This window comes from Episyrphus balteatus, chromosome 4 (assembly GCF_945859705.1).
Source record: "Episyrphus balteatus chromosome 4, idEpiBalt1.1, whole genome shotgun sequence".
In the NCBI taxonomy this organism is placed as follows: domain Eukaryota; kingdom Metazoa; phylum Arthropoda; class Insecta; order Diptera; family Syrphidae; genus Episyrphus; species Episyrphus balteatus.
The window spans coordinates 35,445,398-35,473,257 of NC_079137.1; the positions used below are offsets into that span (position 1 = coordinate 35,445,398).

Genomic DNA, 27,860 nt, shown 5'->3' on the forward strand with positions numbered 1-27,860 from the left:
GGTTAGGTTAGGTTAGGTTAGGTTAGGTTAGGTTAGGTTAGGTTAGGTTAGGTCAGATGGAATACTATATCTACTACTGCCAATGGTGTTTTAGTGCATGTATGCCCAGACATGCCGAGCGTTGGACACTCCAACAATATTGCAATAAAACGCTTTGTCCATGGCAAATCTTGAAACCCTTTTCACAAAAAGTTTCATTTTATGTAAGACCTGCTTATTTTACTTTCCTTCTTGTTGTAGGTACACTTTAAGGACTCAAGTCATGGAAAACTGTAGCCTCATATGCAAATAAAAAACTCTATGAATAAGTGTTTCTTTTTCAATAGGTTTATCGTTTGTAGCTAAAACAATGAAAAAATTAATGTTCATACCGCCTTCACCGTTTTTCTTTGTACACATTAAAAAGCATATACCCGCCAAACACAAATTTCAATCATAAATTTTGATCGCTATTCTCTTACAAAAAAGAAATCCCTGCCGAATAGGATATAAGATTAAGTCAAATTACGCAAATAAAGTTCTTGTAAAGCCCCCCTCAAACTCTGTAGGTAATTAATTAAATTTAGCAAATCTCAAGAAATCCTCAAAAGCCCTCCTTTATAGAAAACCAAAAAACAAATTGTATTCTTGGAGACTTCTTATTCCATACCTAATTCTGAGTTGTTCTTATTTCCTTATACCTGGAAGAGTACATTGACTCTCTCGTATACACTTGTTGGTTTATTGTATAAAATAGGTTTCTACTCGCATACAGATTGTGGAAGAATTCACAATTCACATCATCGAAATTTGTCAACCTTGACTACTTGACTAGGGGTGGTGGTGGTGCTGTTGGTCTGGGTTATATAATAGGTATGAGTGAGTGACTATATGAGTTATGATGCTGCCAACATTTATATTACCTTTTTGGTATCATTAGGTTGCTTTTTGTCAAACCAAAACAAAATGGAGCTATGAAGATTGATGAATATTGTATCTGTTCATTTCATTTATGATTACAACAACAGTTTTGTATTTGTATTTGTTTTTTTTTTTTTTTTTTTTTGAAAGAATAAAAGCTTTGAGTAGATTCCATGTGTTAAATGACTGAAAGTAATATGATATGATTTTTTTTTGTTAATTGAATAGAAGAAAAAAGACCATGATGAAATTGGTTTTGTATGATTTGATGGGGAGCAAAAAAATTTTGTTTCTATTTTTGAATAAAAGGAAATTCGTTTTGTTATAAAAAAAACCATTTCTGAATTTAATGAAATTCCTTAGGAAGAACTTTGCCCATTTTCAATATTCAGTTTTACATCAAAATTTAAGTACTTTAGTTAGTACATATTTATGTAAACTTTTCAGTTTGGCTAGCTTAAATTTCGACTGAACTCAGTTCAACTGAACTAAGAACATCTCAACCAGCTAAAGAATTGGCCATTTTGAACTCAACCAAATCGCATCGGGATTCTAATATTAATATCCGACTCTATATTTTTGAAACCGAAAAGTCGTTGTAAGTAAAGCTTAACATAAAACGAATTTCGTATTTCGCGACGGTCAGAATGACTGGGATGAAAGGCTTTTTTAATGGTCCATATAACTATATAATATATCGTTAAATGAGCACTTGAAACAAACTTAATCATTAATTTAACACAAATGTACAATAATTAACAAAATTATCTGATTATATTCCCTGATTGTCAAAGATACAGTATTTGTAAACTATAGTTCAAGTGGGTCACTGTGGTGTATACGTAACTTTTTTTTTCATTTGACAAAAATCAACTGAATATTAAAAATTCTCCTCTCGCAATATTATTATTTAAACCAAGTGACCATTTTATAATAGTTTGTGACGCAGCAACCCATGAAGGATAGGAAGGCCAAGTCTTCAAGCTTTCTCGAATCAATAAATATTTTATACCTTTCATATACCTTTGTTTACGATAGTCTGATCACAGAAGGTCTGTTGAAGCAATTTCCAAAGCCAGATGATCATTTTGCAAACAAAATTGAATAAGATTCTTTGGTAAAGCAATCAGGCATTGTAAAAATCGAACGAACTTATAACTTAAATTTTTACTTTCGAATGATGCGATTTAAAATCATATTTCTAAGTATCTTTTGTATTCTACATAACCTAAATAAAAAGGAATGATCCTCGAAACTGATGAAAAATTTTAAATATTAAAATTAAAGTTTAGTATCTATACCTAAGACTTATTTTTGTTTTTAATTTATGCATAAAGCAAAACCAAAAGTAAGATTCATCTGTTTTTGTTTCTTTCCGTTAAAAAAAAAAAAAAAAACAAATTGCACTTTTCTATTTTCTCTTTGAATCTTCAATTAATTTAAATGATTCAAAAACAAGAAAAAAAGTGCAAATCTATGAAACAAAATATCTAGAGGAATAGCAAAACAAAAATCGGGAAAAACAGGACGTCTGATGAAACCAACAAATCAAAAAAAAAAATGGGGTGTTCCATTAATGACCTGGCTTTAAGCTTTAAAAAAAATAAATATTAAAAAAAAAAAAAAACAAGAAAAATAACAAACTCAAAGAGGATGATGACTAAAATGGAAGTGCATTCACATTCACAAAGGAATATAAAAAAATAAAACAACAAAAACAACAACAAAATAGAAAAACTATTTCTGTGAAAAATAAAAATTAAAAAAAAAATTGAGTCTAAAGGAGTGAAAACTATGACGATGGCCTCTTTGCCAAGAGAATGCAGTAGGTAAGGTAGTAGGGAGGGGGTATAAAACTCATCAACGTCGCCGAAGTCCATCACATCCCTTTGCACTGCATTCGGTGCCTTGATTAATTTTTCATCAAGCAAAACAAGAATTTTGAGGCATGAAATTTATATGCATTGCGCAAACATGTACATTTATCTTCAAACGTATAAATGTATAAGTTTTGTATTGACTATATGACTATGTGTGTGTAGGTACGTGCACCAAGGTGTTTTTTTGAAGTTTGCAATCAAAACAGGAAAAAACTTGGCTTGCAAATCACATAAACTAACAAAGAGGCTATGTACCTACGTTTTTGGGGAAAGTCTTGGAAGTTTAAATCGGTTGATTTCATGCAAATTTATTTTTTTAAGATTTTCGAAAATGATCTTGTCTAAAAATTCGTAATTTTTAAAAATTTTCTCCAAATCCATGGAATGAGACATCCAAAGAAAGGACTCTTTAGACTCTATTCATAACTGAAAACCAAAAGTTTGTATTAGTTCGGATTGCTGAATTATTTGCAATCGAAATATTTTTTTTTTCATTCGGAAGCAGATATTTTCGGATCAAAGTCCCGAAATACTCTTTGCTTTACAGATATGAGATCACAGTGAACTGGCCTATGCATTCTAGTGAAAAAATTACAAATCTATTTTTTTAAGATTTTCGCAAATTATCCCTTGTCTAAAAATACGGAATTTTCAAAAATTTTCTCCAAATCCATCAAATGAGACAAAGAAAGGACTTTTTAGACCCTATTCATAACTGGAAACCATACGTTTTTAGGAGTTCGGGTTGCTGAATTATGTAGGTATGTACTTCTAAAGAAAATTTTTAGTCAATTTCTTAAGCGAGTTTTGGCCTTTTTTTTGCATACCCAACAAAAATTCATTAATTTAAGCGTAACCGCAACTTAATAATTTAACAAAATAAATCACCCTCAAATTGTACATTGTACATTCAAAATTATATGACACCTGGGCCAAAGAAGTACAACAAACATGTCCAATCTCCAATCAAATCTGAAGACATACATTCGCACTATGACCTTTAAGAAATTAAAACCAGCTAAGAAATTTAGTTTTTTTTTCAGAAACGTAAGAGCTCCCTCACTTTACAGACTTTCTATAGGCCTATAGTTTAGTCTGGATGGGCTCCTATCCTACACAGTTAAAAATTCTGTCGTAGGTTTTTTTTAATCAGGCCTTTTTCAATACAAAAAAAATTAGGTTCTAATATCCAATTTTATTACACAGTTTTTAAATAATTTGTTTGTATTTAAAACCTTACAGACTGCACTGCAGAAACAGAAATGCTTTAGGTACTCATCGAGCTAACGAAAATAAATTTTGAACTGGAAGTGAAAGGTGGCTATTAGTAGGTACGAAAATCACAGTTCTTCCCGTCCGCATCCTAGCATGATTGGTGGGGCAAAGTGCATTGTGTATCTCATAGATCTAAAAAACGATATTGGTGTCAAATCAAAAGTAACTCTATTACTTTTATCGTGACCTTCTTATGTAAAATAAATTCTACTGTTTTGTGGGTTGTAGCTATATACATACACTGCCGCTCATCTGAATAGGTTCACATTTTAGTTCATCATACTTTTAGCTTGTCTTGATATTTAATGCAATGGCACATCTTTTTTATATATGTAACGAGAGAACATCTTTATGCGCTTAGTTTAGGAGACCAAATCTAGTCATAAAATCAAGCATATTTTTTGGCTCATCTGAATAGGTTCAAAAGCAAAAATGATAATAAATTATGAGTTGCATGGGTCAGTTGGTTTCTTTTCGTGGTTTGTAAAGTGGTAATTTTTGAGAAGTTTTATTCTTCTCAATTGTTTACCATTTCTGACAACCCGTTTTGCCGTCGTTAAACTGCATTTTATACCGGTTTTTAGCTTAATTTTTAGCGCGAAGTCATGCTGTTCTGACCATTGCACATCCATCGGCCCATGTTGTGACTGAGTTACATCGACTTTTAATGTTGTTTCTATACCCTTGGATATTGCGCAAATAACTGCTTACTAAATTTTAACTTGTGTCATAATGCATCGTTAGTTTCGGCCTAATTCAAAGACTTCTTTTATTTTCTTCATTTTTTTCGCGCCTAAGGCTTTTTCAAGACCAGTTTTCATCCTTACACGTAATACACAATCAGATTTATTGATAGACACAATTTTGAGTCCAACTGACCCATGCAACTCATAATTTATTATCATTTTTGCTTTTGAACCTATTCAGATGAGCCAAAAAATATGCTTGATTTTATGACTAGATTTGGTCTAGCTACCGTGTGAGAAGAACGGTAGGCCCTAGGACATTTTTTTTTTCTCCTAAACTAAGCGCATAAAGATGTTCTCTCGTGTCATATATAAAAAAGATGTGCCATTGCATTAAATACCAAGACAGGCTAAAAGTAAGATGAACTAAAATGTGAACTTATTCAGATGAGCGGCAGTGTAGGTCTTTTCTGTATAAACAGTAGAATTTAAATGTAGAATCGTTAACATTCAAAATATATTTATGTAGGTCTTCCGGGTCAAATATTGACAGTTAGAAGCGCTAGACGTGATATTTTCCTAAAGTCCTCTTCGTTGGTGTGTTGGTCAGCAAGTTAAAGAATTTTTTTTGGTTTCAAGGCAAAGGTAACACTAACCATCTTCCTGGCATACAAGTTTTTTTTAATATATTTGTTGATATGTACTTGATAGTTTATTTTTTAACCATACAAAGTATTTTAAAAATTATCAAAATACGAGGATAAATTAGACGAAAACGTTATTAATATTGGATTTAAATCGATTTTGTAAAATGACGCTTGCCACTTTTCAAAAAAGACGCGCGTCAGCTGTTTAATTTTTTTTACCTTCATACAAAGTGATTGCAATCCCAGAATCTTAAACAAAAGTACTCAAACAAAGCCTTTAGATAACCTCTTCATAAATAACAAACGAAGGATTTGTGATAAACTAGGAAAATTTCAAAAAACAATAAATATTTCAATCCCTACACAGATTCAATACATATTTTGTGTTTAACTATTTATTTTTTTTTTATCATATTTTTTTAAATAAATAATTACAAAAATAAAATAACGAATGTGAATACAAAATACATCACTTCATTTTAAGTTTCTTAGACTTGGAATGACTGACATCATCGGAAATTAAGTTAAGAGACCAAAACAGCACCCAAATAGGAAAACAAACACTGGTCAATGTTGTAAACAGCCAATTTCCGTAAATCTAAAAATAAAAGTAATTTTCAATTTTCAAAAATAGTTACGTTACGAGTATGTTAAAATAAACTCACAATAGAATCAACTAGTCCATAAGTTATGGCGTCCATTGATGCATTAAAAGCTTTAAGACACACACTACCCAACGAAAGTTCGTTGAATGTCGACATTGTCAGAATTAAAACTTGCAAATAAATAACAACCAAAGGATTCAGTAGGAATGTATAAATTGTTGTGAAGAATTTAAAAGAATTTCCATGTTTCGTATTGATGAGAATGGCTAAAGGACAACTTGCCACAGCTATGAAAAATCCTAGAGCAAAATTAAGCAAGCCAATAACAAGCAATGCCGATCCTAAAGCTAAAAGTGATCCAACATGGAGTAATTCCAAACCAGCAGGATCCAAGTGAATGAAGAATGGCATAAAGAGTCCAAGAACTGTGATAAACGAAAGGAAGAATGTCACACCAATCGGTGTGGTTATATCATTTTCGGCAAAGAAATTGCCTAGAAATTTATTTAGTGGCAGAAGATTGGCTATAGTTCCAAGAAGTGCTATCATTCCCATGAAAATCAAGACTTTTATGTATGGTAGTTCTTTTTCTTGCTCTTTTGCCTTTGTCTTTTTCTCAGAATCGGAATCTTCTTCGTCAACGCTATTCAAATTCAGCCAAAGCAGGAAGGCTTTGATGTATAATGGACCAGCCATTAGAGCTAGACATGGCATAAAGTCACCAATCGATATGAATCTGTCATTTTGGACTAGAATGTAAAAGAAGTAACTTTGATGGAATCGCTCGAGAAGATTATTTAAACTTCTAGAAATTCCTTCGACGGTTTTCAAGAGAATTACAGCAGCAGCTATGTTCCTGCTGTTCGAGTTAGTTGAGGAAGTTCCTTTTACAGCCTCTAGAGTAAGTGATTCAATGCGATGTCGATGAAAGAGTCCATGATTTCCAGTTGGGACACCATTTGCCTGACTAGCAATCATAGCGAGAATGTTTTTAAGATTTTCTTTGACAGTAGTCTGGGATGCTTTGCGCTTCTTTCTTGGAATCTGTTTGTAACCCGATGATATACCCTCGCGAACGGCCAAGCGTTGAACTAAATTGAACATATCCAGATTTGGTAGTTGTCCATTCAGACCTTCAATCTTGACGTCGATGTACTCTGTGGAAAGATAAAGTTAAACTAAAAAGGATTTTTTCGTTTGCATGGTGTCCACTATTTGACAAAATAAAATTCTCTAATTTTCCCTAGTACCGATTTCAAAATTTTTCCTGACCAAAAAATTTAAAAACATTGTTTTGAAATACCATTTCATTAGTAGGTACGTTTATGTATGTACAGGGTGTCCCAAAAGTAATGGATGAAACGAAATATGCTGATAGGCCAACCTTAGGGCTCTCAGAATTTGGTAACTTGTTCGTCCCAAATCCTTACGGTTTTCGATTTAATGCAGTTTTTGTGAAATTTCGAAAAATCCCGACTTGGCAACAGTATTTTGCTTCCTCCGCTCATAATTGATTTTTGTTTTTTACAATTCTTTCACTAAAACATTGCCTAATAATAAGAAATAACTAATTAATCAAAATATTTTTAATTTCATACCCCATTTTGCTGCAAATTAATTAACAGTTCCATGCTTTATAAAAACTCAATTTCTTTCTTTTATTTCAGAGCAGCATCCCGAAAAAAATTTGTATGGTGTGATACTGGTTTATTATTTTAAAAACTTGCCGTGTTATTGCAGTTTTCAAAAATGTATAAAAGTTTCCAAAGTTGAAATTAGAACGAAAGATATTACAATTTGAATGCAAAAAAACAGGGCTTTTCAGAGAAAAATAACAAAGAAAAATAAACACATTTTCTCGATTGTTGTTTGTTTATTTCTTTTTGAAAAAAAGCCTCGATTTTTGTTTGTTATTTTTCTCTGAAAAGCCCTGTTTTTTTGCATTCAAATTGTAATATCTTTCGTTCTAATTTCAACTTTGGAAACTTTTATACATTTTTGAAAACTGCAATAACACGGCAAGTTTTTAAAATAATAAACCAGTGTCACACCATACAAATTTTTTTCGGGATGATGCTCTGAAATAAAAGTAAGAAATTGAGTTTTTATAAAACATGGAACTGTTAATTAACTTGCAGCAAAATGGCGTATCAAATAAAAAATATTTTGATTAATTAGTTATTTCTTATTATTAGGCAATGTTTTAGTGAAAGAATTGTAAAAAACAAAAATCAATTATGAGCGGAGGAAGCAAAATACTGTTGCCAAGTCGGGATTTTTCGAAATTTCACAAAAACTGCATTAAATCGAAAACCGTAAGGATTTGGGATGAACAAGTTACCAAATTCTGAGAGCCCTAAGGTTGGCCTATCAGCATATTTCGTTTCATCCATTACTTTTGGGACACCCTGTATATTGTATACAGGGTGATTCAGGAGTAATGTGACAAGAAAAAAATCGTATGGGAGGAGGGGGGGTCTATTCCCCCCCGTTTAGCGGGGAGGGGCACTTTAAGAAAAAATTGACTTATTTTGGAAAAAAAATTATTAAAAATCAACGGTTATACTTACAATAACGTGTTACACCTTTTTGTAAAGCCAAAACCCTAGTCTTTTACAAACATTTTAAACAAAGCCATTTTATGGCACAGTTTTTGAAAAATTAATTTTTAAAATCAAAATTTTGAAAAAAAAATTGAAAACAAAAAATTTCAAAGTAATTTTTTTCAAAATTTCATGTAATTAAGTACTAATTTAGTTTTTAAAATTCGATGCTTTTCTTCATTTTTAAACAAAAACAGAAAACCAGATTGAAAAATATCTTGTGATTTTCGAGAAATTAACAAAAAACCAAAACTACTTTTTTCTAAAAAACCTCTTTATTTTTGTTTTTACATGGCTGGACTTATTGATAAATTAATTTATAAAACATTAACCATTCGTCAACTATTTTTTAAACATTCAGACTTAAGTAAGGATACATTAAAGTGATACCGTATTGGATTAACCCTGAATTGATCAACTTTTTTCATTGATAACACCTGAAAACTTACCTGAGCATTTTTCTTACTATGGCTGGGGTGCTCGCTGCCCATGGATTCTAGCTGTAAGCGTCTTAAGGCAGTATAATTGTTTTATTTTAATGAAAAACAATGAAATAGTACATGCCCAAGCAGTTCAAAATAAAAAAAAGGACTATTTAAATCATATTCTTTGATTTTTAAAGGTTTCAAGAGAATCATTTTTTCCCTAGATAACATTTGAGTTCTTTTCCTTCGTATTTGCCATTTCTTGTCCTCGATTAATCTTTTGGATGTACATTATTATTTGTTATTCAATTTCCATGAAGAAATTGCGATTTTATTGCCTGAAAGCCCTTAAAGCTAGAATCCATGGGCGGCGAGCACCCCAGCCATAGTAAGAAAAATGCTCAGGTAAGTTTTCAGGTGTTATCAATGAAAAAAGTTGATCAATTCAGGGTTAATCCAATACGGTATCACTTTAATGTATCCTTACTTAAGTCTGAATGTTTAAAAAATAGTTGACGAATGGTTATTTTTTTTATAAATTAATTTATCAATAAGTCCAGCCATGTAAAAACAAAAATAAAGAGGTTTTTTAGAAAAAAGTAGTTTTGGTTTTTTGATATTTTTCAATCTGGTTTTCTGTTTTTGTTTAAAAATGAAGAAAAGCATCGAATTTTAAAAACTAAATTAGTACTTAATTACATGAAATTTTGAAAAAAATTACTTTGAAATTTTTTTTTTTCAAAATTTTGATTTTAAAAATTAATTTTTCAAAAACTGTGCCATAAAATGGCTTTGTTTAAAATGTTTGTAAAAGACTAGGGTTTTGGCTTTACAAAAAGGTGTAACACGTTATTGTAAGTATAACCGTTGATTTTAAATAATTTTTTTTCCAAAATAAGTCAATTTTTTCTTAAAGTGCCCCTCCCCGCTAAACGGGGGGGAATAGACCCCCCCCCCCCTCCGATACGATTTTTTTCTTGTCTCGACCTAACCTACACGCTCTAGCTTTTTGGCACATTACTCCTGAATCACCCTGTATATGTATGATATATTATAAGAAATGTACATTCTTGAATGGAGTTTATTAAATGTCAGTCAAAAAGAACATACTTTGTATTTTTTAAAGATCTATCTATCTATATATTGAAATAAAAATTATAAACTTTATAGTTTATATGTTGTTTCATTAAAAACAAACAAAGTTTGTGTATTGCTTATTAAAAATCGCAGTTGCAACTGTACACGCATTTACGTTCAGTTCATCGCCTCTACGATTAGAATTATAGAGACTATGAAGCAGATTTTGAAATTTCTTTGTGTAAAGGTTATTTCTTTTTAAAATTTTGGTGTCGAATCACAATGCCGTTCAATTTTTTTTTTTTTTTTTTTGACAAAAATACTCATATTTTATCGTCTTAAATGTATTTATTTTTTTCTTTTTTTCAAAATAATAGTATTTGAAATAGAAATTTATGATATCTCAAAATCTTAGTGGTTAACGTAACTTATTAATGAAGCAGATTTGAAGTTAATTCCATTTTTCGACTACTGATTTGGATAAAATAAAGCAAAATATTACTGAAAAATATATTTATATTTTAGATCAAACATCAAAAAGAATTTCATTCAAAATAAGTTTTTGAGACTTTATAGCGAAATAAGTGATGAGTTGAGCTCAAAAACTAGAGCTCTTGCTCCCAACTTTTTTGTAAAATAGTAAGTGATTTTTTTTGAATAAACGTAATAGTTAGCTTTTATAAATATAAGTACATAAGTCTTCATATCAGTAAAAAACTAATGGTTTTTCTTGATATTTTTGTTAAGTAAGGTTCAAATTCCGATGTAATAGTGTATAAGCTTAGGCTCCAAGAACTCGTCTTTAAAAAAAAATTGAGGTTTTCGAAAGGTTGCGTTTTCGGAAAATCTTTTTGCAAAGTGAAGAAATAATCCCATGAAATATATCTCTTTAACAGGTTATGCCTTTCGTTTCATCGAAGTAACGAAATTCATTTGTCCTTTTTGAGCTACTTTACAGATTTATTTACACTTTACAGCTTCAAGGAGTTTATCGTGAAAGTAAAGCACGATGCCGTGATTGATAACGTATGTATAATCAGGGAAAGAATTTTTATGACCTAAGAAATTAAAAAAAAAAAAAACTTATAAAAATAAAATAAAGGCGAAAAAGGCATTTATTAAATAAAAAGAAAAAAGTTCAAAGGAAACAGCCTCCAGCGATTTTCTCCAAGAATCTTCTTAAATGAGCTGAAAGACCTCTTTACTTGAGCAGAAACGAGTAACCCCAATTTGAAACTGTCGAAGTTATTCACTTCAATGTTTTCGGGAAGTCTGGAGTTGATATGGCCATTAATTACAGAATTTATTTGTTCAACTATTTTCAGTCTCTAAATGAAGTTTAACAAAGTAGTGAATTTTCAATAGTTCATTTTCTTTGATATTCTTCAAAAAGGGGAACACTTGCCAATAGTGGAGTAACTAAAGCTCAAAAATTGGCAATATTAGGGAACCCGGCCGAACAGCTTAGATTTTGATGATCTTTTTTTTCAAACGTCGGTAATTAAAAATACTTTAAAGTCTATAGATTAAAAATTGCCGGTGTTGCCGTTTTGATTTTTTAAATTTAATTGAAGATTTTTGTGAACAAAAACAAATTTTTTTCAAAAATTTTTCTTAAATTTCATAAATTAATTGATGCCAAAAGATTGTCTAGGAAATTCAAGGAAAAAAAATATATGGGAGTGAGGGACTATCTTCCATAGTTCAAGCGATAAATGCAATTTTCTTATTAATTGATTCAAACACAACGGCAACACCTACAATATTCAAATATACATTTTTTAAAAGCTAGAAGCTTAGTCATATATGTAAAATTAAAATTGAGTTAATTGAATGAACGGCTTTTGAAAGAATGGTAATTGAACTCAGATTTTTGAAAAAAAAATTATTGAAAAAATTTTAACATGTCGTTTTTTAAACTTGGTCGTAATATAAAATGCATTTATTTTCAAATTTTTTTGGCCGCATTTATTATGATTTCAAATTATAAAAGGAAATGTCAATATGTATTACGGTTTATGAAAAAAATTAAAAAGTATTTCATTTTCGAAGAACTTTTTTTAATAAAAGTTTTGAAAAAAAATGTAACTTATTTTTTTTTAAAGTTCAACATCTAAACATAAAATTATTTTTTATTCATTTAATAACCCTTACTGTTGAAAGTTAAATAGCAAAAATTTAAAGTTCCTATTTACCACAGACTTTGAGAAAATTAATTATTTCAATGCAAAAATTCAGTTTTAATAAAAAAAAACCATTGAAATTGAAGTAATTTTTCATTTTTTTTCAAAAGTGTGATATATTTTACCTTTTTTGCTTCGAAATTCAACTGATAATATTTATGGCCAAAAATTTTTTTTAAAATAAATTCATATTTTATTAGAAAAAGTTTGGAAAAAAGTCATTTTAAATTTTTCTAATAACATTTTTTTTTTTAATTCTGAGTTTGAGGACCATTTTTTCAAAAAGTCTTAGCTAAATTTAGTGGATTTAAATTTAAGAGATAAGAATGAGCTTCTGGCTTTTTAAAAATGTATTTTAAAATATTGTAGGTGTTGCCGTTGTTTTCAAAATATTTTTTTTGTGTTTGAGGTCAGAATGTTAGAAAATTGCATTTATCGCTTAAACGATGGAAGATTGTCCCTTACTGCCTTTTATATATTTTCCTTAAATTACCTAGAGAATCTTTTGCTATCATTTGTTTTATGAAATTTAAGCAAAAAAATGGTTTTGTTAAAAAAAAATTAATTTTAATTTTAAAAAACAATACGGCAACACCGGCAATTTTTAATCTATAGTTTTTAAAGTATTTTTAATTACCTACGTTTGAAAAAAAAAATCGTCAAAATCAGAGCTGTTCGGCCGGGTTCCCTAATAATTTGCTTTAGTTACTCTACTACAAGATTTAAACATAAAAGTAAATACATAATATATACATATACATTTACAGTCTCTCAAAACTACCTGATTTACGCAAGGTTTCGAAAATTTGGGTTTTGAAGTCAAACAAAATTCAAAAATTGAGAAAAAAAATAAGAAATTTAATTTAGAAAAGAAAAGTAAACACTCAATCTTCCTTTTTCTAATGTGTTCAGTTCAAGCTATTTTGTTTTCTTAAGATTATGTTACGGCCATATTTCAAAGCGAAATAATCTCAATTGAAGTGAACTAAATTTCATGCTATTATGGTACATAGAAATTTAGATTCTTTCGATTTAAAAAAAGCAAACCAAATTGCCAAAAATATACAAAAAAAAAAGTCACTGATGAGTAAAAAAGGCAGAAAAGGAACTAACGACTAACGAGTAAAAAAAAACTAAATTGAAATTTAGAATCAGGGAGACATGAATTATGTATGTAAAAATTCTATACTTTCTTACGATAACGAAGTTAGAAAAATACGTTCGCTGCCTGTAACTATACATTTTTTTCCTAGCAAATATTCAAAAAAAAGTGATATAGAACAAATCCTTATGACCTCTTCCCAAAATCCCTAACTTTTCCTGATCAAAATTGTGTTCCCTGACTTTTCAGTTTAGCGGACACCATGTTTTTTGTAAAAGTTTTCATACCAGCATCAAAATCTTGAATTTCTAAATTCAATGCTGCTTGTAGAGCTCCAGCTCTGGCAGGCAAGTTGCCACTGTTTAGTACTGATTTGTCACCCATACCTCCACCGTAGTAAGCTTCCAACCACGCGTGAACACCCAATTGCTCTTGTTCAGTTACAAGGAATATCAAATCCTTGGCCCAATAGTTCTTTCCTGTCAATAAACATGTTTCTCAAAAACTATCAAAATCTAACTTGAAACCAAACTTACTGCGTGCAAAATCTGCAAAGGCCAAAAGTAATGGAACACTTGCGGTTATATCAGCATGAACCGAATTTGGTGGTCGATATGGAGCTGAAAAGACAATTCCTTCAGTTGAACCGATTCTAGGTGCTCGGAGTATTCCATAAACATTCTTCCCCTGAAAGACTTTTCCTCCACCAAAAGGATAATTCAATGTGAAATTATGAACATGAGTTTCCAAACCGATTTGTTTCATTTTAGCTTGAATCCAGGCATAAGGCATATTAGCTCGATGATCTTCTCGTTCTTTTTTCAATTCTTCCAAATAAGTCTGTGCCAATCGACCGGAATCGGGTTTCAGTTCGGAATAAACTAAACCTTTTTTTCGTCGATAAAATATTGATTAAATCATTTATGTGACCAATATTAAGTTATACAAACCAGGTGATAAAGCATTTTCTGATAAATAAGTTGAATGATTAAAATCTGGATGACCCAAGCAGACAAACCACACCAATCCGGCGATGTAAAGAACAAAACATAATTTTCGGTTGTGTTTGATTAAAGTACGACCAAATTTGCTTCTTTGATTTAAAGATGGATTAGTTAGGAGACCCATTTTGTATAGGTTTTAAGACAAAATTTTATTCGGGATACACCCTCAAGTCTGCGAGCGAATATTTCTGAAAATTTTTGCCGAATATTTTTTATTTGTTGAAAAAAATATGAAGTTTTGTTTATACCGCTAGTGTTAAATGGCGTGGTATGCTTATGTCAAAAAAAATAGGAAGTTTATGAATAGTGGGATTTTTTTAAGTTTAAGGGCAGGTGTGCAGTAAATATTATTTTTATGAGTTGTTTTTTTTTTCGACTAGGGCATGACACAGTTTCGTTAATAATTTCAATGGCCAGTTGTACAAATGTGGTTCAGCCTCGGGTCAGGAATTTAAGCCGCCGATTTCGGTGGATTAGCTGCGGGTCAACCTTGGTTCAAGCATGGATGTGGCTATTTTTACATAAGCTGCGTTCCTTTGGAAATATTTATCTACTTTTTAGTACTTAAAACTACTTTGAACTACTTTGCTATACTGAGAAAGTAGTTCAAAGCAGCTTTAAGTACTAAAAAGTAGATAAATATTTCCAAAGGAACGCAGCTATATATGGACCTGGAACTAATGTTAAAACTCAATATTCCCTCCGAATTCAGAAGATAAAGGTTGCTGAACCACGGATTAAATATTTGTACAACTGGCCCTAAAGGTATAACTACAACGGCACTTTTTCAGTTTTTAGGTCATTGTAGTTAAGGCTTAAGTGAGATAATTTTTTATTCGTTTGGATGAAATCAGCTACACACCCAACTAACACAACAGCTTCTATAAATTGAAATCTAGCAGGTACTACTTTTTATACAGCTTGTATTGAGAATTGCTTTAGAATTAAATAGCCTTTTCCCACTGAGCTAAAACGCGGTTTTCGCAATAAAAAAAATCCAAAACCTGCACCAAAACTCAGGTTTTACCATACATTTATGCTCAGCAGATTTGTTCTAAGTTTTATATAAAACCACTCAAAACCTGAAAAGTGAAACAATTCAGCTCTCTATGGAGGTGTACTAAAAATGAATTTGGGTGAACTAAAACTATCTTTGTCTTTCTCTGTCTTTAAAGAAAACACGAAACAAGAATAAGATGTTGTCTGATGACTTGATCTATGGCATTTGGAAGAAATGGTCATCAAATTAAACGAAAAAAAAATGTATTCATAAAATTTTATTTACTATTTATGTGCTACTAGATGTTTTCTTTTTACTTGTTTAATAAAAAATAATAGAACACCGTTCAAGAGAGTTCTTTGTTTGCCATTAATTTGAAGGGGTCTGGGGTGTTGCATAATTAAAATAATTAAAGGCTTGGCCACACCGGAGGGTATGCGGTAGCGGTACGGGTAGAGGTAACGATATTTGTATGAAAAAAATTCAACATCTGAACGTTGATATGTCAGTTTGGAATTTTTTTCATACAAGTACCGTTACCTCTACCCGTACCGCTACCGCATACCCTCCGGTGTGGCCAAGCCTTAAAACCTCAAACGAAAACCTGAAAATTTCCGGTGGGAACACATTTTAGGTTTTTGATTTTTTTTTTGCCGAAAACGGCGTTTTGGTTCTGGTGGGAAAAGGCTATAATTGCTTTGAACTTGTTTAACATCTTAAATACTGTTAAAGAAACTGAACCGAAGAAATCCTGTTTTTTCGGATAAGTTTGTTTAATGAATTTATAGAAGCTTTACAGAAATTACCAAGTTTTGTATTTGATTTTTAGTTTTGATATTAAATAATCTAGCTCGGACACTTTTTGGTTTTGACATTGAATAATTTAGCTCAAACATTTTGTTTTGTTTTGACATTTCTGCTATTTGTTCTGATTAATGGCGTTTTCGATTGGCAGTCCGGAAGCGTCCGGAATCATTCTGAAAAAATTTTATTCACACAAAACTGTCAGTTTTGTACGAATAAAACGCTTTCAGAATGATTCCGGACGCTTCCGGACTGCCAATCGAAAACGCCATAAGTTTTTGATTTCATTAATGAATATATACTAGGATAGCCGAGTGGGTAGAGTGGTGGACTGCCACCAAACAGGTACGAAGTTCGATTCCTGGGCCCGACAAACAATTTTGGTTCTATATAAAGCTTTACAGATGCAATTGTTGCTTCTGTAAAGCATTATAGAAGCAAAATTGTTAGTAGGGGGGTGTGGTAAAAAAGTTATATACTTTTAAAATTATTATTAATAGATATACTAAAAACTAATGGAATTTGTATATAATTTTAGACTTAAAGGCTTGGCCACACCGGAGGGTACATGCGGTAGCGGTACGGGTAATTGTATGAAAAAAATTCCAAACTGACACATCAACGTTCAGATGTGGAATTTTTTTCATACAATTACCCGTACCGCTACCGCATGTACCCTTCGGTGTGGCCAAGCCTTAAGGCTTGGCCACACCGGAGGGTATGCGGTAGCGGTACGGGTAGAGGTAACGATATTTGTATGAAAAAAATTCCACATCTGAACGTTGATATGTCAGTTTGGAATTTTTTTCATACAAGTACCGTTACCTCTACCCGTACCGCTACCGCATACCCTCCGGTGTGGCCAAGCCTTTAAAGGCTTGGCCACATTGAAGGGTACATACGGTAGCGGTACGGGTACTTGTATGAAAAAATTCCAAACTGACACATCAACGTTCAGATGTGGAATTTTTGTCATACAATTACCCGTGCCGCTACCGCATGTACCCTTCGGTGTGGCCAAGCCTTAAGGCTTGGCCACACCGGAGGGTATGCGGTATAGCGGTAACGATATTTGTACTAAAAAAATTCCACACCTGAACGTTGATGTGTCAGTTTTTAATTTTTTTCATACAAGTACCCTCACCGCTACCCGTACCGCTACCGTATACCCTCCAGTGTGGCCAAGCCTTTAAAAGATAAAATTCATGATTTAAAATCAAATCAAAACAAATTAAAAAAGAAAGTTCTTTTTTGTTTTTGTAGTTGTTTTTTTTTTTTTATTTCTATAAGACATGGTATTAAAGAGCTACACAAGCTCTTCCGAAGCTATCTGTCAAATTTCAAGGCTTGGGTAGAGCTTCGGTAAGGCTTCGTTTAAGCTTCTTATAAACCTTATAAGTACATTCTTTTTAAGGGTCAAACTTGTATAACTATCTACTTTTCCCATGCCCAACAACCTTACTAAAGTTTTAAAGAAGATGAAATTTAGCTTCTGTAATACTTTTAACGAAACTGAAATTTGGCATACACTACACATTTGTTTTTCGCGGGGTTGATTCCATTTGTTGAAAAGCTTTTTTCCTTTTAAACTGAAAGTACAAGTTCCTCGTAAATAGAATTGAATTGTCCTATAAGTATTCCATAGCACTCTTATAGGAGGTCGCTTTTTTATGACCAGAATCTTCTGTTATTATTTCCATACGCCATGTATCGACCTTCTTTAGCTGCGTTCCTTTGGAAATATTTATCTACTGCTTAGTACTTAAAGCTGCTTTGAACTACTTTTTCAGTATAGCAAAAGTAGTTTTAAGTACTAAGTCAGCTATTACATGAAGCCTCAAGAGGCTTGACTCTTTTTTCGAATTTTCTTTTGATAATCATTCTGTGAGGCGCGTACTATTACACGATGCCTCTTGAGTCAAAGACTCAAATTTGACATTTCTTTTTTGATTTCAGTATTGTTGTTGTTGTATTGCACCAAGAAGCAAAAAGAAATGAAAGGGAATGTTGAAAAAAGAAAGAGTGGAAAAAGAAACGTCAAAAAAGAGTCTCGGAATTTTGGCCCACGACTCTCCGGTCGGATAATTTTTTGTTTTATCTTCTTTCTCTTTTGCACTCATTGGTTTTGAAAAGAGGCGCGCCTCTTGAGGCTTCATGTAATAGCTGACTAAGCAGTAGATAAATATTTCCAAAGGAACGCAGCCTTTAAGGCTTGGCCACACCGGAGGGTATGCGGTAGAGGTACGGGTAGCGGTAACGATATTTGTATGAAAAAAATTCCACATCTGAACGTTGATATGTCAGTTTGGAATTTTTTTCATACAAGTACCGTTACCTCTACCCGTACCGCCAAGCCTTTATAATACGCATAGGTACTAAGTGTGGTGTGGGTCTAACATAAACTACTGTCTCACAGCCAGATGGCAGTATTAACATGAAAAAAAATCCCTTTATTTTCTTCACATAGGACATTGTGAGAAACTGTCAAATCAAAGAAAAAAAGAGAGATAATAAAAAAATACTTCTCTTTTTTAAACTTGTTTTTGTTGTATATATGTTTGTGTGTAAATTGATTCTTCCAAAAGAAGAGTGAGTGAAAAGATTTCATCAAAGAAGTTAAGAAGTTCATTTGTGTGAACTTCATTCACAATTTCAGATCTTTTTTTTATAGTGAAAAAAAAAAGAACCTTTTAAACCTTAAAAAAAAGTTAATAAATATATCAAATACAAATTTGAACAAGAACTTTGTTTATAATTCCAATTACTATATCCCAATTTTCTTCAAATTACGTATTTTAAAATCCACCTTGCGTTTTTTTTTTTACAGTTTACTTTTTTTTCCATTTCTCGTGCCTTTTCTCTTAAGTTTTTCACCAATTCCGCAAATTCTGACATTCAGAGAAAGACAACACCATAAACAAAAAATACCAAGACTGGAAACTCGGCGGTCAACTGACGTTTGCCTACAAGCTGCGAGGTATGGTGAATGTCGTGAACCTATCGTTGTGTTCGTGTGCGCTGTGTGGTGAATGTCGTGAATCTATAAATGTGTGCGTGTTAACGTCATTTACCAACGTGGTGGCTTTCACATATATTCACAGACAGCACTGTACACAAAAGGGTTTTGCGGGGAAAGACGTACGAAATTTTCCAGTCTTGGTATTTTTTGTTTATGGACAACACTCAGTGGAAAAAGAAAAAAAAATTTCCTGTTATTTGCATACACACACAAAAATATAATTTTTTTTTTTGTGTAAATCTATTTGTTCCCTTCTCTCTCTCAAGAAAGTGTAGCAAAAAATTCATTTCACGGTAAAATTTTTTTGGTGATAGTTCGCAATTGGTTGCGTTTGTTTTAAAAAGAAGGAAGAAAATTTTCCAAATACCAAAAAAAAAAAAAAAGGAAAATATTATAAGAAATAATAAAGCAATTTCACCATAATCAAACAATAGCTACACTAAATTAAAGTGTAACAAACAAATAATAAAATTAAATGGCTGAAGTTGCTAATTTGCCATCGCAGGCGCCACCAACTTCAACGGAGCATTCTGCGGCTTCGGTTGTAGCTGTAGCTTCTGCTGCTCTCCCTGCTGATATACCAAATAATGAAAATCTTAAAAATGAGGTAATTGTATACTTTTTTTTTTTTTTGTTCTGTTCATAATCATTATTCTCTTGTATATAATAATTATAAAAAAATAATTGTCCGATTAGTCGTCAATGAATGTGAAAATCATTTTATCACATATTCACGAAAAAAAACGTAGGTTAAATAAAAAAGAAAAGAAAAAAGGTACCTATATAATAAATATATTAGAGCTAGAGCAGCACTCGAGGAGAAGTCGAGTCGAGAGAGTGGCTGCACAATTAAAATGAAAGTTTGGCGGTGGCTGTCTCGTTTAATCATTATAGGCTGCTTTTGCTTTATTATGACCTCGATTCCAATTGCCTTATAAATACGCGGCACTCGATTGTGGCAGTGGCAGATGATGACTTCTTTTCTTTTTTGATTTTTTTTTTGTTAAATAAATTTCGTGAGGTGAAAGAATGGATTTTTTTTTTCATATTGGTTTGGGATTGAAAATGGATTTTGAATCGGATGTGTATCGGGTTGCATTTTTGCTGCTTATCTCTATTTTTGTTTTCTACGTCGTCAACTAAACTTGCCTTAGTGAGAGCACACTCTATTAACATTCTAATGCAGTGCTGGAGTGGAATGGTAGACATGCTTAGCATATTTTTGGTCATTTTATTCTTCGTTAGTTGAAAATTATAAAAACGATAAATGAGGGTTCATAATAACCTGAAAAAAAAAGGAGGAAGGGCAAATAAACTGGAAAGTTTTGTTTACTACAAGAGGTAGATATTTATGCAGTTTATCTGGTGTCATGAGCAAGGGTAGATGTTTCTTATATTTTGCAAAGTAATGTAAGATGTTGATAATATGTAATTCAAAACTTTTGGTCATTATGTTAAAAAACATAAATATTCATGTAAGATCGAAAGCTCGGATAAGATTTTAGATGCAAAGGTAAACGAACTTAGAAATTCAACTTTTTAGAAATGCTAGCGGACACCTACGTTATTCTTTTCTATAAATGATAAGTCGGCTTAAGTTGCAAACTTCAACTTTTTCCTTGCGAAGGTATATTAGCTGTGATTTATTTTCCTCATCATCCATCAGATCATTGTATTTATTTGCGAAACAATAACAAAACAAAATCCAGCTTATTTTGTAAAGCTAATAAAAACAATGATCTGATCTGGATCACGAGGAAAATAAGACACATCTATTGTCTTTTTTATATCGATACCTTCCCGTAAGAATGTATTAAGCGACATTTTTTTCGAAAATGACTTTTTGATGTGGAAATATACTATAAGTTGAGCATAACGTTTTAGTACCATTTTGGTTGTTCTATCATATTGTATAAAAATGAAACTAGACAGAAAATAAAATTGTGCAGCCCATAAATTTCCTCACAGAATAATTTTGTTTTTTTGCGTTTCCTGAACAATTTTAGAAATGTCGCTTAATACATTCTTACGGGAAAGTATCGATATTTATTTGCATTTGCATAATATTGCTTTTCCTGACTCATGTCTACTAGGGGCACAGAAAAGTACATATATTTTTTAACCGTTAATTTTGTATTCTGCCTTTAAAAGTTTTAGAAGTTTTGTTGCTAATATCGCTGGTCAAAATTTTAATGGCAAGTTACGTTTTTGAAATATGTACTTTAATATGAACAGTTCAAACACACGCGTTTTTTGGACATGCTTGATGTCGAATTACATCACCGTTAAGTTATGGAATCTCAAAACGCCATATTAAAACTTCCTTAAGGTATTTATTTTTTGTTTTTCAAAATTATTTTTTTTTTTTCTCAAAGATATTGAAAAAAGAAATTTATGAAAAATATCTCAAAATCTTGCTTGTTTTTTTTCAAAGTAATGAATGGTTTTTTGAACCAAATTCCAGTTTGCTTCCTCAAATTTGGACAAAATATGACTAAAAATCACAAAAAAAACTTAATTGAAAATTAGTTTTTGGTTGTTTATAGCGAAAATAGTGATGAGTGTAGCTCAAAAACTAGACGCGGTCTTTGTATATGAAATCTATAGTACTATCATGAAGAAAAACAGCGCCACCAAAATAGTAAGCTAACGAACGAACTAAAAAATATGTCAAATTTCAAACAGAAATGTACATACATATATCTCATCTCCTTGCTCCCATAATTGAATTGATCTAAGCACCCTCGCGGCCACTCAGGTAACGAACAAACTAAAAAATCTCACTTCAAGATAGTACTATATTTTTTATATACAAAGGACGTGGTAGCTTAAATCTGTAAAAAAGTTTTGAATTCAGCACACTACAATCAATTAAAATCACCTAACAATGTTATTGCCCCGACTTTTTTGTTTTGTTTTTTTTTGCCGACCAGTGTATTTAATTAACAAGTGTTTTTGAAAAATGGAAATAAAAGTTCATTAAAATCGGGAAAAAGGAGAATTATTTTCAATCTTTTATGGCAGTGGACCCGAACGCGCTAAGTGTGAAGAATGCAACCCATAGTACACTCTCAAAACGATGAAACAAGGAAGTTACGGTATTATAATCTGGGGCACATTTTCCTGGCATGGCCATGGGTAGGGCTCTTTGGTTAGGTGGATTGTGGACTTAAAAATACCATAGAACCATATTTCTTGCCAGTAAATCACACATGATAATAACCCCAAACATGCATTAAAAATAGTGGTGTTGGGACAAAAAAAATCTATGTTTGCACCTGGCTAGCAATTCAACATCTTAACTCTATAGAACATTTGGAAAGATGTCAAATTTAAGTTTGCGCAAAACAATGCAAGAATTTAAAAGATCTTTGGGCCGGATTCAAAGAAGCGTGGTACCTTACTTCACAAAGCAGATACTAGACTATAGTTGAAAGTTTACCAAAGAGGTGCCAAGCTTCTTTAAAAAATCGCGGTCAACTTACAAGGTAATATGTAACTTGTTAATACTGAATTTATTGAAAATTGTTAGAATTTGCTGAGAAATAATTTTTTAAGATTTTAGGATTGTGTGGAAATAGTTCACAAGAAAAAATTAATCTTTACAAGTTTTTATTTTTCAAAATTGAAAAAAAAAAATGATTAATTTTTAAAAGCTAATTCGTGTCCTGAAAAAAAATTATAATATTCAAGATCGAATAAATTCAATTTTTGAAATGAGTGTGTGCTTGCTATTTCTTTGTCCATGCAGTTTTAAAAAGCTCCTTCTACTCATTTCAAAAATATAATTAGAATTAATTTAGAGAACTAAATTAGAGTAATCCGGAAAAGAAGGTGTAAGTTAGTTAGGGTTCATACAAGAAATTAATTCAGATTAAGTTTTGAAAGAAATCTTTGTTTTTTTTTTTTACTTTTATTTGCTTGAAATATCGGCAATAATTGACGTGATAACCAATACTGTGGCAGAATGTTCGCCATTCCATGAAACCTTACTTAGTTATCACCTAAAAAATGTATTACAAATATTTGCTGAAAAATCTAACAAACCATAAATTACCATGATTTCTTCTGAATCTCAATTGCAATATTTTGCTGCATATCAGAATAATTTTTTTTTCCAATTGGCTAGATTTTTGTACGTAACCGATTTTATGCGACATATTCACATATTGTTTTACATCCGATGCTAAGTAAAGTCTCTTACTGTGGCAATCCCCAATAAACAAAATAACTTCGGTAAAACAAAATAAGTATTTTTAATTCATCACCATAATGGAACAACCTCAATTAACACAACTGATCAAACGAACACCATTCATTTCGTCGATTTTAATAATCTTCGCCTGATATTTATACACTCAAAGTCTTAAGTGTGTAATGGCTCTTTACAATACTTTAAACCATCCTTTCCAATGAAATAAGAGAGCTTTCGCCACTCTGAGCAGAGTCAATGCGTCTGCAACATTCAGCTGTTTTATTCTTTGCCTTCTTGGTTCTGTGCGTTTACGTTTTTACCAAAAAGAACCTTGAAGGATACCCTTTTAAAACACTAAATAAGAAATAAATGCGTAACTTCATATTAACATATTCACCACTTATTCTATCTTTATTAATTTTAATAATATATCTAATAAAATTCCTTTCGTTGGCAAAAAAAGATAAATGATTTATCATCGGCCGCTCAATTGGGAACTTCGCCCAATCAGGAAAAATCGAGTAACTCTCATCACCATGATTCGGAATATGATACAGCTAGTGATCTTGAAGGTGGCACTCACGACGATTATGAGGATGACGATGATAATGACGAAGAAGGCGACGAAGAAGATGATGACGATGATGATAGTGTTGAAGAAGTCGGAAATAGTGACACCGATAGTGTTGAATTTGATGCTGAAAGACAACGTGGCGATGGCCAAGAGCAGGCAGACTATACGAAGAAAGTAGATGAGGATCGAAGCAATCCACAGTATATTCCAAAGAAAGGAACCTTCTACGAGCACGATGATCGTACTGCTGATGAACCGTAAGAAAGAAAATTAATCTTAGTTTTGGCTTTCAAAATGTATTTTATTTGTTATGTGCATTTTAGGGAGGTCCAAGCCTCTCAAGTAACTGAGACAAGTGAAGCTGGAGGAGAAAATAAGTCTGCTTCACCGACTACAATTTCTCAGGCTTCAAAGACTATGAAAAAATGGCAACCTGCTTCAGGAGTTGATCGTTGGTCTCATGATCGTTTTGTTGCTGGTGAACAAGCACCTAAATCTCGAACTGAACTTGTATCTGCTTATGGGTAAGATAATTTCCAATTTTTTGGAAGATAATAACTTAATCTTTTGCTTATTGTAAACTAATTAACTTTCAACTTCAAAAAATGCAATAATTTTAAATTCTTTTTGGAATCTAATCAACACCAAAAATTGCCATTTTGGACAAGTTTTGTTTATAATTTTGAGATACAAAAATACACGTTAAAAACACATTTTCAGATACGATATAAGGGATGAAGATGGTCCGCCACGAGCACGTAGGCGCCGTCGATATGCCCGTGGTCCGAGTAAGTACTCTAGAAATTGGGAAGATGAAACAGCCTACATCAAGGCTAGCAATGCCCAAAGAAAGCCACCACGGCCCGAAGACTTTCCGGCCTTGGAAGAAAGACAAAAAGCCCGAAAATCTCGTAGTTATCGTGATGAAAAAGAAAATCGTTTCGATCGCCAACAAACCGATCGAAACCGAGTTGCGGCTGCAGGAGGCGGAGGTGGCGGCGGCGGCGGACAGCAAATACCCAATCGCGAAAATAAAGAACCAATTAGACGAAGCACGGGTAACCCAAAGCATGTTCGTTCAGGCGGTCGACAACATGGTATGGAATTTAAGAACAAGAATCGTTCCAACAATTCTGGCCATATGAACTCAAATCGTGGTAATAATAACATTGACCGAGATGGAGTCAATATAACTCGATCAATTGTCAATAATCAAGCTATTGAACAATCGTCCATTGTAGAGTCATCGAATTTCCAAAAAATATCCTCGAATCCAAATAACAAATCTATGAATATGCAACAAACAGTCAAAGTTATTAATCAGCAGCCATTTAATGGTTATGAGCAGCAACAAGGCCAAGCCATGCATAAGTCTCAACAGCAACAAGTCAATAATGCTAGTGCGAGTGGATATAATCCACGAGATATAAATGACAAATTTACAAACAATCATAGTAATCAGAGTCCCAGGCCGGTGACGGCTCCAACCTCGAACTTGTCTGCTCGTTTGCAACAAGCTCAGAATCGCAACGATCCCAGTCATGTTGGTAGTGTTCAAATGCATACATTGGCCAATCAACACAGTCCACAAGTTCCAAACCAGAATGTTATGCAAAATGCTATGGTTGAAATTCAGCACCAACAACAGCAGCAACAACAACAAATGCAACAGGTTGTAAATCAACAAGAACAAGCTCGATCAAAGAGATATTCCAGTCTAAGACAGAGAACGCAACATGATACTGCCGGATCCGTGCCTAGCAATCCACACTTGGATCAGCATACTCTTCAGCAGTTGCAAATGCAACACGAAGTGCAGCAACAGCAGCAGCAGCAGCAACATCAACAACAAATATCATCGAACGTCCATCCACCACCACAGCAATTGATGATGCAAGAGCAACAATTGATACAAGCTAACTTGATGCAGCTTTATCATCAAGAGAATCTTCAAGCTCAGATGCAAGCTCTACAAGTATCTAGCTTGCCTCCGGCAGCTGCTCCACAGCCACCAGCTGCTCCTAAACAGCCTTATGCTACACTCCCTCAGCAGTACGCTGCTGGATCTTCTGGGCCACCAGCTGCCACATATTACGCGGCATCAACGCCTGATTACAGCACGCCACCACCAGCAGCTGTTCCACCCCAACAACTACAATACACACCGCAACCTACTGCATTTATGCAGTCTCAGTCCGCAGCAGCTCCACTTGCCTTTAATCCGACCGCAACGCAACAGCCGATCAGCCAGAACGCCATGGCACCTCCAATAGCCGCTTCTGCCCCAGCTCAGGTACCCCCAGGCAGTGTCAACTATGTCCAAGCGGCTCCTCCAAATCCGGCGACCGCACCTTCAGCTGCTTATCCGAACTATACCAATTACACCCCCAACTTCAATACAGTTGGGGGTACAACATACTTCGTTCCTACACCGCAGCCGACAGCTCGTCCAACAGCTCTGCCACAAAGAAGACCCACAAATGCTATACCAATTCTACCGCCATCCGAAAAGAAGCGAACCGGAGAGACTAAGCAAGAAGAAGACTCAAAAACAAACAGTTCAACTGCATCTGCTACATCAGCAAATGCTCCAATTGGAAGTGCTGAGAACATTGATCATATTTTGGACAACATGTTTGTACAGCGAGCGCCATACCAACCTCAAACTCGCAAGAGTGCTTCTCCACCCAGTGATGACCCGAACAAAGGTTCCAACACCAACTCCACAACAGCAGCAGCTGCCGCAGGTGTAGCCGATCCGTCCTCTGTTGGTAAATCCCGGACACATGAATCATCTGCTGTAGGTATCCCAAGCACATTTTTATAGAATAACACAGAATTTAACATAGAATCCTCTCTTTTGAATCTTTTCTAATTCCATTATTTCCACAAATCTAGAATGCATCTCTGTTGGACAATGAATCGTCATCAACTTCTAAACAATCATCAGCAGTGCCAGATGCCAATACTCAGAATATGGTTGTAATGGGCTCAGTTACAAGTAATTCCGAATCTGGTGCTGGCCTTGCTGAAACTCATCCCATGTACGGCGGCGGCGCCGGTGAATCTATTGGAAAGCAGTCAGCCATTGTACCGCCGCAGTAGGAGTTAATTATTATGAAACGTTTTTGTTTGGATTATTTCAACAACAATCATGGTTAACATTTTTGATATATTTCTTTTTTTCTCTTTGTTTTCGTTTTCCACTCCTATACACCATCCCTCCCTATTTGCTATTTATAGTTTGAATTCTTTGGACTAGTATTTTATTGTTGAATTTTAGAGCAAACTATAAAGCAAAATCATTTAAATGCGTTAAGCATGTAAAAATCATGCAATAACTATTATTTTATTTTTTTTTTATATTTAAAAATTGAACAAAAAAAAAACAAAAAATTATAAATATATATATGAATTATAGAATTTAGGAACATATTATAATATAACTGTTTAATATACAATTTTAAACAAGAAAAAACTTTTAAATCTTTGAAGAAAAAAAAAACACATAAATCATGAAAATATGTAATAACAAAAAATACTTATTAGAATTTTAAATAGAAATTAGATACAAATTATGTATTTAACAAAAAACAAAAAAAAAAACGAATGAAAAAAAAAATTGGATATTTGCGAAAAAGCATTTAATGTTATCATCTATTCTTTTTTTTTAATTTTAAAATATAATTTATTTTTATCATGGAATAAAATAAAAACTGAATGCTCTTTGAATAAGTTATTTTGAAGTAAGAAAAAGGAAATTGATCGTTCTAGCACGTTTTGATGCGGAATCTGTAACTTTCGCAAATTAAATGCTACAGTTAAATTTCGATTCATTGACGCATCAAAAATATTTCTGGTGCAAACTTGATGGTTTGTAG

General features: G+C 32.7%; 2 protein-coding genes across 3 annotated transcripts; one reads left to right on the plus strand and one right to left on the minus strand.

Annotated features, from left to right (window-relative positions):
- Positions 1 to 5,813: 5,813 nt before the first annotated feature.
- On the minus strand, positions 5,814 to 14,606 carry LOC129919144 (glycosylphosphatidylinositol anchor attachment 1 protein). The gene is made up of 5 exons (XM_055999994.1): positions 14,334 to 14,606; positions 13,920 to 14,270; positions 13,671 to 13,862; positions 6,054 to 7,150; positions 5,814 to 5,986 (listed from the first exon to the last, which is right to left on the minus strand). The coding sequence occupies exons 1-5, from the start codon at positions 14,509 to 14,511 to the stop codon at positions 5,858 to 5,860; spliced, it is 1,947 nt and encodes a 648-aa protein (XP_055855969.1). The 5' UTR covers positions 14,512 to 14,606; the 3' UTR covers positions 5,814 to 5,857.
- A 4,766-nt stretch (positions 14,607 to 19,372) lies between these two features.
- Positions 19,373 to 27,700, plus strand: LOC129918384 (bromodomain-containing protein DDB_G0280777). 2 transcript variants are annotated; one of them, XM_055998874.1, is made up of 5 exons: positions 19,373 to 19,817; positions 23,869 to 24,236; positions 24,303 to 24,503; positions 24,700 to 26,783; positions 26,878 to 27,700. In XM_055998874.1, exons 1-5 carry the CDS (start codon positions 19,686 to 19,688, stop codon positions 26,898 to 26,900), a joined length of 2,808 nt encoding a protein of 935 aa, XP_055854849.1. In that variant the 5' UTR covers positions 19,373 to 19,685; the 3' UTR covers positions 26,901 to 27,700. The 2 variants fall into 2 exon arrangements, with proteins under 2 accessions (XP_055854849.1, XP_055854848.1); XM_055998873.1 differs by having other exon boundaries at positions 24,700 to 26,779.
- Positions 27,701 to 27,860: the final 160 nt, after the last annotated feature.